Genomic DNA, 14,827 nt, shown 5'->3' with positions numbered 1-14,827 from the left:
GATGTGGGCGACTTCACAATGGAGTGCACCAAGATTAGGATGTTTTTGTTTTGTTTTTGCAGGTGGTACACACCCCAGGGGTTACTCCTGGCTATGCACTCGGGAATTATTCCTGGTGGTGCCCGGGGGACCATCTGGGATGCCGGGAATTGAACGCGTGCAAAGCAAGTGTCCTACCCTTTGTATTACAACTCCAGTCCCAAGACAGGTTCTTTTAAAAATATAAAATAGCAATACATGTGAAGGTATAAAATGACTATATATAGGGTCTCATTCCAGCCCCTAGCCATCCATGACTGCTTTCAGAAATCCTTTCCAGTATCATATTCTTAATTACAATTTCAGATTAGAGACAAATGAGTAAAAGTATGTCTGTGTGTACCAATATAGTTCACCAATAGAAATGTAAATCTTTAGGATCTGAAAATTTAAACAGCTATTGCAAAAGCAAACATTTTTTTTTTAATGAAAAAAAGGTATCGCAACCTTCTCCTAAATTGTACTGTAGCTACAATAAAATGTGCTTCCATGATTAATGACTACAAGAACAATCATAGTTCTTGCCAGTCATTCTGCGTTTTGCCTGTAAAAGAAGCAGAGAAGCTCCTGGAGCGATAGCACAGCAGGTAGCGCCTTTGCCTTGTATGTGGCCAACCCGGGTTTGATTCCCAGCATCCCATATGGTCCTCTGAGCACTGCCAGGAGTTATCCCTGAGTGCAGAGCCAGGAGTAACCCCTGTGCACTGCTGGATGTGACCCAAAAAGAAAGAAAGGAAAAAAGAAGCTGTGAAGACTGAGGAAAGTGGAAACTGAGGTTGCTGACTTCTACTTCAGATTAGGGCTCAAGCTATGTTTATCAGGTTGCAGACGAAGCCCAATTTGACAATATATTCTAAATCAGTATTTGGTATTTTAAAAAACAAAATGCAGCTGTCCTTCTCCAGGCCCTTTGCAGACTGTTAGGTATTTCTGCTATGAAGCGTGAGAGACAAGATCTATTTTACCTTCTCAGGTCTGACAGAGAGAAGGTAGTAAAGACATGTTAAAAATATTGAATGATAAGTGTCCTAGTTGATAAAAGACTGCGATGGTACCCACTCTTTCTATTATTAAGGCTATTGCAGATACTGAAGACGGCAGAAGGACCTGTATTTTGAAAGGCCTTCGTGCTTAGTCATCCCCGAGTACTACCTACAGCTTCCTATGGATGTGTACACACCCATCATCTGGGAGGTGACAGAGATAAGATTCTGTGTGTGTGGTTTACCTCACTCCTGACTGACCCAACTCAAAGTCTCTGTGTTAAAGGAGCCCTTAAATGTTTGGACTGTCAAAGCAACCATATATCTCTGCTTTGGAAATGGAGCTTTCTCTCTCTACAGTTCTACAGTCTTTTCTGGGTGGGGGAAGGTGGGGAGTGGGAGGAAGGCGGGCATACTCGCTGGGGCTCAGGTCTTAGTCCTGGCTCTGAATTTAGGACGTGGGAGACTATAAGGGGTGCCAGGTATTGAGTCTGGGTCAGCTGGTTGCAAGGCAAGCACCCTACCTGCTGTACTATTTTGCCAGCCCACTGTTCTATAATCTTAAAGTCCTGCGGTAAGCTGACACAAAACTGACTTAACTTTAATTCCTGGGAAACGGAAGTACAGAAGAATTTCACAAATTACACTATTATCAATTCAGGTACTTTGAAAAAGAGCAGAGTTCACGGAGGGTATTTTTCTTCTTCTATTTTTTTTTTTTTTTTGCTTTTTGGGTCACACCCGGTGATACACAGGGGTTACTCCTGGTTCTGCACTGAGGAATGACTCCTGGGTCCCCTATTGCTCAGGGGACCATATGAGATGCCGGGAATCGAACATGGGTCAGCCATGCGCGAGGCATGTGCCCTACCCGCTGTGCTGTTGCTCCCGTTCCTGAGGATTATTTTCTTACACAGCCACTTTGTGTTACTATTGCCCAGACTTGGTATTTCCCACGCCAAAGGAACAATTTCCTTCATTCTATTTACCAATTTACTTAGGCTTAGAGTTTCCCTTAAGATCCTTGTAGGAAATGATCAAAACAGCTTTAAAAAACTTAAAAGCCCCCACCCCTTCTGCTTCCCACTGCTGAAACAAGTACGGGGAAAGTGGAATATAAAAGAAAGTGGGAGGACAAGGAGGGAAGAGAAATGTTCTCTTCTACCCAAGGCAGAGGAATCCTTCCTGGACCTGCCTTCCACCATGATCAGGAAGCAGGTCAGAACATACGAGAAAAATGATGTCAGGTGTTTGGAAGTTTTCTCCATGGCAGATGGAGCTCAGGAAGAGAAAGGCAATCTCAGTTAGCCGACTGACTTGAAGTGCAGAAGTGAGATGAATTCAGAGTCAGGTGCTGAGAAGGAACTCAGAGAGGCAAGATCCACAGGTTTCACTGTGTGACAGTGGCTGAGAGCTGATGGGAGTACCGAGAATCTGAAATACTGGGAGACACTGGAGTGGTGAGGGCTCTTTGGGTGAGCCACCTGGGCATGAGGGCGGCCTCCTAGAGGCCGGGTCACGCTCTAGGTCCCAGGGAAAACAGGTCTAACAAGAAAAGGCAAAAAACAAACCAAAAAAAATCTAGTCTGATAGCATGAAAAGTCAAATCTTAACTAGACTTCATTTCAAGGTAATGACTATTAGATGAATATTTTATTGAGCTATACAGAAAGAAATCGAACTCAGGTCAGCCGTGTGGGCCTCGTGCAAGGCAAATGCCTTTCTCGCTGTGCCAAACACAGTAACAACAAGTCTCACGATGGAGACATTACTGGGCCTGCTCGAGCAAATTAATGAACAGTGGGAGGACAGTCCTATACAGAAAACTGAAAAACCGACGGAACAGACAGTACAGAAATAATAGATCAACAAACATAAAATCAACAGACCATTAACTAAGATATTAAAGCAGCTTAACAAGGAGAGGAAGTTCAACTCACGTGCTGGGGAACAGCTCAGTGGCAGAGTGCCTGCCTTACAGCCTAGAGGCTGAGAATCTGATCGCCGGCATTACCCCACATGCTAAGAGTGCCCTTGGCAGCACTGGTGAGTCCCAGAGCCTCAAAAAAGTGTGTGCAACCATAGGGGTACTGCAACTGACGTGATTGAACATTGTGACCAGGTGTGCGAAGTTAATCTGAGATGGATCTAATGCAAAAATAAAAGCAGTAAAGCTTCCAGTAATTACAATGGGTCTCATTCCCCTGACCCTGAAGGCGTCACCAATATGGCAGCATTGAGAAGGATGAGGAAGGAGAGGCTGATAAAATCTCAAGGCCGAACTAGGCTGCCAAAATGAAGGAAGACAAAAATGATTGTCTGTACTTTCAATGAATGTACACTAGCATTAGATGCATCCATTGAGGACCTGATGGTACAAGCGTGAAAGATCAAGTTCGACATCATTGGTCTGACCGAGAAAAGAAGGCATCAATCACATCACGCCATTTTTGACACTGGAGAAGAACTGTTCCTCAGAACATGCGATAAAAGAGATGTTGGAGGCGTCGGTGTCCTTGTCAACACGAACTTGGACATAAGCATTGATTTATTCGAATGACTAACAACCCAAATCAGACGATTACACTTGAATAGATGTGGTTCATTGCCGGCAGTTTCTATCTTCGTTGTCTATGCACCAACATCCAATTATGATGAAGGAGAAATTGAGATGTTCTACATGGAGCTGGAGATGTTCTATAAAGAAGACCACACCTTCTACAAGATCATTGTCGGTGATTTTAATGCCAAGATAGGACTGAGAAGATCAGCCGAAGAACTCGACAGACTGTCTGAGTTCATCATTTTGACCAAGACCATCCATGGTAACTCACAGTTCCAGAAGGCCGAATCTAAACATTGGACATGGGAGTCTCCCGGTGGACGGTTCCACAACAAAACTGACCACATCATATTCAACTGATGGTTTTGCCTGACGGATGTCGCTGTTGTCTCAAAATTCCAAACGAGATCGAACCACCGTGTCCTTCGTGCAAAATTCTACTTCACAAAGCGGGGAGAAAGGGCTGCAAAGTTTAAGAAGAGAACTCCCAGAAAGACCACCAACTGGGAGCTCTTTGGCACTATTGCTACAACATGGGAAGATGCCATTGTTGACAACATTGACGAGGAATACGATTGACTGATTCAGCACCTCCACGATTGTGCGAGGAACACCAAGAGAGAGATAGCTACAAAAAAACACCTGTCTTCGAAAACTCTTGAGTTTATTCGCCAATGTGGTCTGGTGCATGCCTCAGGTAACTGGAAGCAAATGTCCAAGCTTGAAAAGCAGTGCAGAGATGCGATCAAGGAAGACCTCAAAGAGAGAAGAGCAGCAGTGCTGGTAGATGTGGCAGAAGTGGGTAAAAGCATTCATAAGGCCTGCCTGTCCTTCGCCAACTACAATACCAAGATGATTGCCCTCCAATGTCCTAATGGATCTATCACATCTTCCAGAAGGGCAATGGAAAAGATTATCCATGACTTCTACTCAGATCTCTTTGATAGCCATGTCCACCTGCCCACATACCAAATTCCGCAGGATGGATATGTTGTTCCCAATGTTCTCCCTTCCGAAATCCAACACGCCATTTCATTGGTAAAGAAATGAACAGCACCCGGCCCAGAAAAGTTCAGACCTGAACACCTGAAGAACCTGCCATCAGTACTCATCAATACACAGGCTCAGCTCTTCACATACCTGTCTGAATGCAAGGTTCCATCCCAATGGAAAACCAGCAGGACCGTACTACTGTTCAAGAAGGGAGACATCCATGACATTGGCAACTATCGCCCGATCTGCCTATTGTCTGTCATCTACAAGTTGTTCACTCGAGTCATCCTGAATAGGATTAGCAGAACACTAGATGAAGGACAACCATGCGAGCAAGCCAGGTTCTGCAACGGATTCAGCATGATTGAACATATTCACACGATAATCAAGCTCATTGAGGTTTCTCGGGAGTACAAGATGCCGCTCTGTCTAATGTTCATTGATTTAAAGAAGGCCTTTGATTTTGTTGAGATGGAAGCAGTCATCGAAGCCCTAGCCAATCAGGGCATTCAAACTCAATACATCAGGATTTTATGTGAACTGTATTATGGATTCACTACCAGGATCTCACCATTCTACAAAGAAGTGATCATCCATGTCAAGAGAGGGGTTTGGCAGGGTGATATCATTTCACCGAAACTCTTTAGTGCCACCCTCGAGAACGTCATGTGACGACTGGAATGGGAAGGAATGGGAGTGAAGATAGACGGTCGGCAAATACACCACCCCTGCTTTGCGGATGACATCGTTATAATAACACCAACCATTAGCCAAGCGGCACAAATGCTGGCCGACTTCGACCATGAGTGTGGAAAGGTCGGACTACAGTTGAATCTCACAAAGACAATGTTTATGAGAAACAGCCTCGTTCCTGACGCTCCATTCACTCTCAACGGAAAGACCATCTCCGAATGCAACAGTTATGTGTACCTAGGTCGAGAAGTCAACATGACGAAAGACCTGGCACCTGAGTCGTGCAGGAGGAAGAGAGCAGCTTGGAACACCTTCAAGAGCGTCAAAGAAATAGCTAAGAGCACGAAGAACCTCCAGCTCTGGGTACATCTCTTTGATTCCACTGTTCTTCCTGCATTAACATATGCCTCAGAGACCTGGGCCCTACGCAAACAGGATGAGAACGCTCTTCGGATCTCCCAAAGAGGAATCGAAAGAGCTATGCTTGGAGTATCACATTTCACTCAAATGAGAAAAAGAATCCGGAGTTCTGACCTCCACCAACGATCAAGAATCAGGGATACTGTCTCTTTTGCCAAGGTGTCGAAAATCAGATGGGCTGGACACGTAATGAGATTTGGAGACGACCACTGGACTATAGCCATTACCGACTGGATTCCATGGGACGTCAAAAGATTGCGTGGCTGCCCACCTACCAGATGGTCAGACTCCTTCGTCAAGACCCTGAACGATTGGTTTGAGGCTCTTCGTGTTCCTAGAATGAACAGATGCCATTGGGCTACACTAGCACGCAACAGGGACAAATGAAGACGTTACTGGTGCCCGCTCAAGCAAATCGATGATTAACAGGAGGTCAAGTGATCAAAGCTTCTAGGGGAAAATACAGAGTATCTGTTACTTTGGGAGATTTCTTTTTTCCTTTTGGTGTTTGGGCCACACTCAGCTGCGCTCAGGGCCTACTCATGGCTTTGCACTCAGTGATCACACCTGGCAGTGCTTATGGGCCCTTATGTGATGTCAAAGATCAAACCTGGGCCACCTACCTGCAAGGCAAGTGATTTATCTGCTGTACTACCTCTCTGACCTCAAGCAAAGACTAGAGAAATAAGGTAGTAATCATAGGTAAGAAAAAAATTGAACTTTATGAACACAAAAAACCTTCGCTTTTTAAAAGCATCATTAAGACAAAAAAAAAAAAACCCTCACAGGCTAGAATATCCTCATAGATAACAGAAGTTTCATACTCTTTTACAATGCTACAATAACTTTTGAAAAGTTTTTTTGCAGTTTCTTTTTCTCTCTTTTTTTATTTTGTCATTATGAAATTATAAAGTTAATTGTAGCATGAAGGAACCGGCAGAGGAACACAGGCATGCGAGTCCTGGGGCTGAGATCTCCAAGCCTGCTTGGATTGGGGCTGAGCATCCTCCACCCAGATCCTCCATCTTCCAGTAGGCAGGGGTCACACCCACCAACTGCCCCCGGTGCCAGGTAATCCCATCATTGGTCAAGACCAGGCGACAATAAAACCCAGCTCCTGGAAGACATTATCTCATTCTTACTTTGGACAACCTGGCAGGCTACTGAATGTAACCTGCCCACATGGCAGAGTCTGGCAAACTTCCCGTGGCGTACCCAATACGCCAAATACCAGTAACAATGATGGGTCTCATTCTCCTAACCCTGAAAGAGCCTTGAATATGGCACTTTTTAAAATCTCAGAGCTAGGACAAAGGAGACATTACTGGTGCCTGCTCGAGGCAATCGATGAATAACAGGATGATCGTGATAGTAGCACTGTCCTCCCGTTGTTCATCGATTTGCTCGAGCGGGCCCAGTAATGTCTCCATTGTTGAGACTTCTTGTTACTGTGTTTGGCATATCGAATATGTCATGTGTAGCTTGCCAGGCTTTACTGTGCAAGCCAAATACTCTTGGTAGCTTGCTGGGCTCTCCGAGAGGGGTGGAAGAATCGAACCCAGGTTGGCAGAGCCGGCCATATGCAAGGCAAATACCTTACCGCTGTGCTATGGCTCCAGCCCATATAAAGTTAGTTATGATTGGGTTTCATGCAGACAGTGTTTCAACACAGATCTTTAACCAGTGTCTGCTCCCCTACAGCCAAGTACCCTAATCTGTTTCCCATTCCGGTCTTTGGAAGTTTTCTAATACGGTTAAATGTTCACCTACATTTTCAGGTAAGCAATTCCATGACTGGCTCGCTATATAAGGGAGCCTTATTTACCCTTTACTTTAACCTTACTTTAAATTTTTTGATTTACTACTTTTAAAATATTTTAAAACAGGTCTTCTACAATATCAGTGCTCTAGAATGCAAAAGAGTCATATTCTATGAAACTTCTAATAGTTTCAAAATGCAACTTGCCAAGCTTTTCTTATTTCTTAAAAAAAAAAACAAATCTGGTGGTATGGTGCCACCAGCAGGTCAATCTGTACCCATGAGGCGAGTGCATCAGCAGCCTGATGGCACCGTCAGACTTTCGGATACCACAAAATTGCTGCTGTGCCTTTGGCCAGACCCCAAATGCTTAGGGCAAAGTTTACCAAGAAAGTAAATGGCCAAAAGTTAGGTATGTGGGAGACACACCCACAAACCACCTCCGGCTCAGCCATATAATTGGAGGCATGACCTCTCTGGTTCCTGATCTAACTGCTTAATGGCCATGATCCCAGAGACTCAGAAACGAATCTCGGAACCCAAAGGCTTCTGGCAGAAATACATCCTGTTCCTGCAGTAGGTTACTGGTGCTGGGCCACTCCAGGTGGGAATAGGTTTGGGCTTGCAGTGACGAGATACTTGGGGCCTCACCAGATGTGGGTGGAACCGGACCTTTCCTCCCCATCCCAGCAAGACCCCGAGTCACTGCCTACAAATGCCCTCTCTGGCTCCTGATAAAGCTAATTAACAGCCATGATCCCAGAGACTCAGAAACAAATCTCGAAACCCAGCGGCTTTTGGGAGAAATGCATCTGGACCACATACAAGGTAGCCGCCTCCTCAGAGCTTCTTGGAAAGCCAGGTATGAGCCAGTGGTGATGGGGCAACTGCAGTCTCATGGGAAGGGGGACGGTATCAGCTCATCCTTCACGCCCTACCAAGATCACAAGTTGCCACCAATAAGCGGCTCTCCGGCACAGCCATGGCTCCAGAGGCAAAAGGACTTAATCCAGAGTCCAGCAGCTTGTGGCAGAAGAGTGAATGGACCACGTGTAAAACTACAGTGCCATGCCTCCCTGGGAGGGAAAGGGTGTTCCTCCCTTCCGCCTTTTTCTCACCCCGCAACAAGGTGGATGCTGCCTCAGAGGTTATTGGAAAGCCAGGTATGAGCTGGGGGCATGGGGCAACTGCAGTCTCATGGGAAGGGGGGCGGTACCGGTTCACGTCCTTCATGCCCTACCGAGGTCACAAGTTGCCCCCCACAAGCGGCTCTCCGGCACAGCCATAACACCAGATGCACAGAAACCAATCTCGTAATTATCTGGCTCTTTGCAGAAATCCAAAATCTCGAGGCTGCTATTGCGGCAATGTGAGATTATATGATTCTCATAACCAGCTATAGAAAACAAAGTATTTCACAATGCCTTTTCGGCAATTCTGATTGTTTGGCGCGGGGGGGGGGGGGGGGGATTCTAAACAATAATGGTGTATCTTTTGTTGAAATAATGAATGTAATCAATGTAGAGAAGAGGTAAGTGGAAATCATCTGCCTCACAGGCATTGGGAGGGGTGGGAGGGGGGTATACTGGGATTCATGGTGGTGAAACATGAGTACTGGTGAAGGGAGAGGTGTTTGATCATTGTATGACCGAGACTTAAACATGAAAGCTTAGTAACTTTTTCCACAGTGAGTCAATAAATAAATAAAAGAAAAATAAATAAAATTATGAAAAAAAAAAGTAAGGTGGAGTTCATGACCCATTCAATCAGCTAATCAATGGCTGAATAAATAGCAGTACTCCTACATTAAAAAATAAAAATAAAAAAAGTAAATCCGATGTGTGGGGCCACACATAGTAGTATCTGGGGGACTGGGGGACAACAGTGGGAAAAGGCACAGTGTTAACAACTGGGCTAGGAATCAATAAACGTAACATCTGAGTACTTTAAGCAAATAGGAATGGGGGGTGCACACACTTGATGGGGCCCAGGAACACCGAGCTCAGTACTTGGGGGTAACACTTGACAAAGTCTTAAGGGCCATGTAGTGTTGAGTATCAAGTCCAGGCCCCTGCATGCAGAGCATGCACTCAGCTTGTGGAGTTATCTCTTTGGCCCAGAAAAAAGATTTTTTTTAAATTGCTTAAAAAATGTATCTTTTAAACATACAAAGGAAACAACAAGTGATCAAGGTTATCTGAACTGAAAATTGTGTCTATAAAGCTGGGACCGGTCTCCTTGGGACACTGATGAAGGAAAACGAGCCCTTAAGTGATGGGTATGATATTGGAATGATGCATGCGTAGGTAATATGAATAACAGTATTGCAAATTCTGGTATTTCAATAAAAATGGTTATATGTTTTAGAAGTTTATAAACTATCTTTAAAAGACAATATAGTAAAAAAAAAAAGTTAAAAAGAATAAAGATGAAGAACCTCTCTTAACTCACGCAATCCCAGAAAATATTTTAAATGGAATCACAACAAACGCTAACTTTTTTCAGAATAAACTATTAAAAATGGACTTACCAACAACATCAAGTTGGGTTTCTTCATCTTCTTCTCTTTTTCTCTTTTTTTCTTTGCTCTTCTTTTTCTTACTACAGAGAATAATTTTATAGATGAGTTTAGATATATTATTTGCATGTTAAAGATCACAAGGTAGAATCTCGAAGAATTTTGTTTGACCTCCCTAGTAGTGGGGTACTAGGGAGGCCGTGCAGAACTGAGACTTGAACCTGGGTCGCTGTACATGCTGGGCCTGTCCGCTATTGCTCTGCAAGGATTAAGAGTCATTAGCTGGGGCTGGAGCGATAGTACAGCGGGTAGGGTGTTTGCCTTCCACGCGGCTGACCTGGGTTCAATTCCCAGCATCCCATATGGTCCCCTGAGCACTGCAAGGAGTAGTTCCTGAGTGCAGACTCAGAAGTAACCTCTGTGCATTGCTGGGTGTGACCCCTCCCACTGCCCCCCCCCCCCCAAATGTCAATAGGTGACTTCATATTTTGTTGTGAGCATGTAAAATAGTACAACCATTTTGGAAAGGTTTCTCAAAAGATTCATGGAACGCTTACCTAAGAGATAAGAAAATAAGAAGTAAGTTCACACAGGACTTGCATAAAAAATATTTATAGCAGTTACTTTTAATAGGCAAAAAGTAAAATAGTCAAATCTCCACCAACTGATAAATGTATCCGTTAGCCAAAATGTGCCGTTTTTCATGTAATGAAATATTATTCCGTGCTAAAGGAATGAGAGCTGATCCGGGCGTGAGATGGAGGATCCCTGAGAATGTTACAACAGGCTGCATGTTGCTGAACTTCATTTATATGAAATATTCAAAACTGGTAAACTCAGAGGAAGAGAAAGCAGATTAGCGGTTTTTAGGGAATGGGGGATGAGAGTATGTTGAATAAAATCTTAGTCAGCAAAGCGTTTCCTTCTGAGGTCATGAAAATGTTTGACGATTATTATTATTATTTTCTTATGTTTTGGGGCCGTAATAAGTATTTTTTTTTCTTTCAGGGGTCACACCCCTGAGCGATGCTCAGGGGTTCCTCCTGACTTTGCACTCAGGAATTACTCCGGGCGGTGCTTGGGGGCCTATATATGGGATGCTGGGGATTGAACCCGGGTCAGCTGCGTGCAAGGCAATCGTGCTCCCTGCTGTGTTATTGCTCCAGCCGCCATAATAAGTATTTTTAAAAGATTCGGTGAAGTGTATTTTTAAAAGGTAAGTTTATGGATTGCTGATATCGTACTGATAAATAATAATGATAATAATGGTTTCATTAGCACTTGGTTTGTTTTGTGGCCAGTTATGGGGCTACACTCATCTGTGTTCAGGGCTTGGGGAACACAGTCCCAACCTTTGAGTCAGCTCCCACCCCCTGGAGGTGATTTTTTGAAAAAGCTAATAGGTACCCTCCTCTCCGCCCCTACCAAGGGAGCATCAAGGGAGCTAGCTCAAAGGGCTGAGTGCTTGAGTTACATCAGGAGCTTTGGGTTTAATCCCTAAACATTGCCACGAGCAACTTCTGAGCATAGTACAAAATAAAGCAAAACAACAACGTAATATGTAGGGGTTGAGAGATGGCCCAGCAGTTAGGGTGCTCCCCTAAGTTTTCTGCACCAGGAGACCTGTCATCTCCCTGCTGTAGCACAGGGCATCCTGGGAACCACATGGGAGACCCCCTCCACTCTCCCAAAACTAAAATGCAGGGGCTGGTGCGATAGCATAGCAGTTAAGGCATTTGCCTTGCATGCGGCCAACCCGGGTTCAATTCCCAGCATTCCATATGGTCCCCTGAGCACCACCAGGAGTAATTCCTGAGTGCAGAGCCAGGAGTAACCCCTGTGCATCACCAGGTGTCATCCAAAAATCAAAATAAGTAAATGAAAACAATAAAAAAACCTAAAATGCAAGGTGTTTAAGACAGTTCCTGGCACACAGAAAGTGCTGTCTCTGTATTAGGATACCCTCATATAATTATCCGACCCGCTAGTCTAGCGCTTCATAGTAAAGTAAGCTTTCAGAAGCAAACTCCTCACTCCCTCCTGGAAATTCAGACAGTGGTATCACGTTTATTATTATAACTGAAGCTACAGATTTATTCAGGGTAAATTCCACCTGCTGGCAGAGCCCTGGGCGGAATTCATCAAGTGGGTTCTGTTCCTGAAAGTCCCAATACCCGTGATCATTGAGACTAGGATAAAATTGTATTTACTAGACATTTATATAGAAATTATATTTACTAGACAATTGTATAAACTAGACATTTATATGACCCATCAACCACAAGCAGATCTGCCAGTTAAAAGAGAGGTGGAGGGTTGGGGAGAAGAGAGCTCAACCGGCTGAGTACATGCTTTGTATGTGGGGGGCTCAGGTTGGGGAACCCACCCCCTCAGCGCGGAGTCCAGGGAGTAGCACCTGACACTGCCCAGATGTGACCCCAAAACAGAACCCAACGATTTGGAACTATGAATGGGCATCTAGCTTTTCCTAAAAATCTACTAGTCTCGGGGCTGGAGCGACAGCATGGTGGGCAGGGCATTTGCACCGCCAGGAGTAATTCCTGAGTGCATGAGCCAGGAGTATCCCCTGTGCAACGCTGGGTGTGACCCAGTAAGCAAAAACAACAACAACAACAACAACAACAACACTAGTCCTAAATTACCCTTACAAGCTCCTCCTTGCTTTTGGTTCTACCAACAAGTCAATAAACTGTATCTCAGTTAACCTTCAAAGGATCCTTTTTTTTTTGCGGGGGGCTGGGGGGGGGGAGACATTATCCATTCTTCTTAACAGTGAACAATAAAGGTGCAAAGATGTTAACCAACTGGCCACAAATCACGAACTGAAGTTACTGCTGGCGTCCAGGATCGGGTCTGCCAAACACCTAGAAGATGCCGTATCTGTGATCCTGCCCCATCTCGCTCAGCTTGAAAGAACCAAGAGCTTTTGAGGTGGTGGTGGTGGGGGGGGGGGGGGCAGGGGAAGGAGATGACGAGGAACTAACGACCCCGAAGAAAGGAGGCCGCTGTAGCCTACACGATCAGATTCACAAATCACAAATCATCCTGTTATTCGTCGGTTGCCTCGAGCAGGCCCCAGTAACGTCTCTTTCATCCTAGCCCTGAGATTATATTCAAGGCTCTTTAGGAAAATGAGACCCATCATTGTTACTGGTATTTGGCATATTGGGTACGCCACGGGGAGTTTGCCAGACTCTGCCCTGTGGGCAGGCTACATTCGATAGCCTGCAAGTTTGTCCAAAGTAGGAATGAGATAATAAGATGTCATAATAAATTGTCGCTCGGCCACAAATGCGGCCGCAGGATTCCGAGAGCTGGTTTTTTTTATAGTCTCTGGGTCTTGGCCATTGATGGGACCATGATCAGATTATCTCGACCTACCTAACTGAGGGTCGGGGGTGGGGGGGACCTCAGGAAGACCCCACCCTGCGGCTTCGGCGCCACGGGTCTGGGTCCTGGGTCCATCTCCGGGGCCGGTAGGTCCAGGCGAGGCCCCAGGAGGGGGCGCCTGGGACAGCTGCCCACCGGCTTCCAGAGACCCGCGGGGCAGCGGGGCGCGGAGGCTGCGCATCAGCAAAGCACCGGGGACCCTCCCCCACGAACTTCCGACCTTACCTTTTGGCCTTGGTTCCCTTGAGCACGAGTTTGGTGGACTTGACATAAGAGTACTCGGCCATGAGGACTCTGGGGACGCGGCGGGAGCCGGCAGGGGACAAAATTCCGCGGCTGGCGCGGAACCGGGCGGGAGGAGGGTGGGGGGTACAGACACGGAGACTGGGTCACAGAGACTTTAAAATCGGCGAGCAGGGATGAATTTTAATTGCAACTCTTGCAAGTCTCGTCCCTGCGCCCCGCTCCCGAGAAAGTCGCACTCCCGCAAAACCTACTTCCTGTTTACCCCCTCGGAACTACGGCAGCGGCAGTGGGTCTAAATTAGTCACCTTGGCGTCCGTTTCCGGAACTCCCGCAACGAGGAGATGCGGAGAGGTGCGACCTCTGGTGGCCGCCACGGGTCTCGCAGTCCTGAGTATTGAGAGTCAGGCCGTGGGCTCCCAAGTTACACTTGTCAGTGCTGGAAGCCTTTACCGTAATGTTTCGTGTAGGGACGCTGCAAAAAAGGCCCGCAAACACTGAGGGAAGAAAAGTCATCAGGGTGTCAGAATTTGGGTGCAGGAACCACAACACCCAAAAGGAGAGAGAGAACAAAAGGGAATGCCCTTGCCACAGAGGCAGGGTGGGATGGGAGGGATGGGGGGTGGGAGGGATACTGGGATCCGTGGTAGTGGGAAATGGGCACTGGTGGAGGGATGGGTATTTGATCATTGTATAATCGAAAACCAAGCACAAAAATTTGTAAGTCTACAACTGTACCTCTTGGTTTGTCACTAATAAAAATTAAAAAAAAAACATTGAATGTAATCAGAGTGGAGAGAGAGAGAGAGAGAGAGAGAGAGAGAGAGAGAGAGAGAGAGAGAGAGAAATGTGGAAATCATCTCCTCCCAAGTAGGTGGAGGGTGTGGAATGGGGGGTGGGTATACTGGACCTTTTGGTGGTGGAAAACGGGCACTGGTGAAGGGGCCAGTGTTTGATTGTATGACCGAGACTTAGACCCGAAAGTTTTGTAATTCATCTCATGGTGATTCAATAAACAAAATTGTAAAAAAAGGAAAAAAAACAGAATTTGGGTGCAGGGTCAACCTAGGTCACTAAAATCTTTCTTGCCCTAATAAGTATCCTGAATAAGTCTGGCCCGTCAGTGGTTTTCTAATTCCCTTTCCTTGCAAGCTACACTCCTATCGTATTGCTGCTTTCTTCGAAAGTCTAACTAACAATAATTA

At 45.7% G+C, this 14,827-nt stretch overlaps 1 protein-coding gene across 2 annotated transcripts in view; it reads right to left on the bottom strand.

Moving 5' to 3' along the window:
- FRG1 (FSHD region gene 1) overlaps positions 1 to 13,815 on the bottom strand; it is a 28,190-nt gene extending 14,375 nt beyond the window's left edge. Inside the window, exons 1-2 of one of the 2 annotated variants that reach the window (XM_056114188.1) lie at positions 13,600 to 13,815; positions 9,981 to 10,047 (exon numbers count right to left, since the gene is read on the bottom strand). In XM_056114188.1, the coding sequence (XP_055970163.1) occupies positions 9,981 to 10,047; positions 13,600 to 13,650 (118 nt within the window). In that variant the 5' untranslated portion in view covers positions 13,651 to 13,815. Of the gene's footprint in view, positions 1 to 9,980; positions 10,052 to 13,599 lie in introns of both variants that reach the window. The other variant, XM_056114186.1, reaches the window with a different exon arrangement.
- Between the last annotated feature and the right edge of the window lie 1,012 nt (positions 13,816 to 14,827).

This window comes from Sorex fumeus, unplaced genomic scaffold (genome assembly GCF_029834395.1).
Source record: "Sorex fumeus unplaced genomic scaffold, SorFum_2.1 ptg000024l, whole genome shotgun sequence".
In the NCBI taxonomy this organism is placed as follows: Eukaryota; Metazoa; Chordata; class Mammalia; order Eulipotyphla; family Soricidae; genus Sorex; species Sorex fumeus.
Note: the sequence above shows the minus strand (reverse complement) of the source record. Positions and strands in the feature narration are given on the sequence as shown.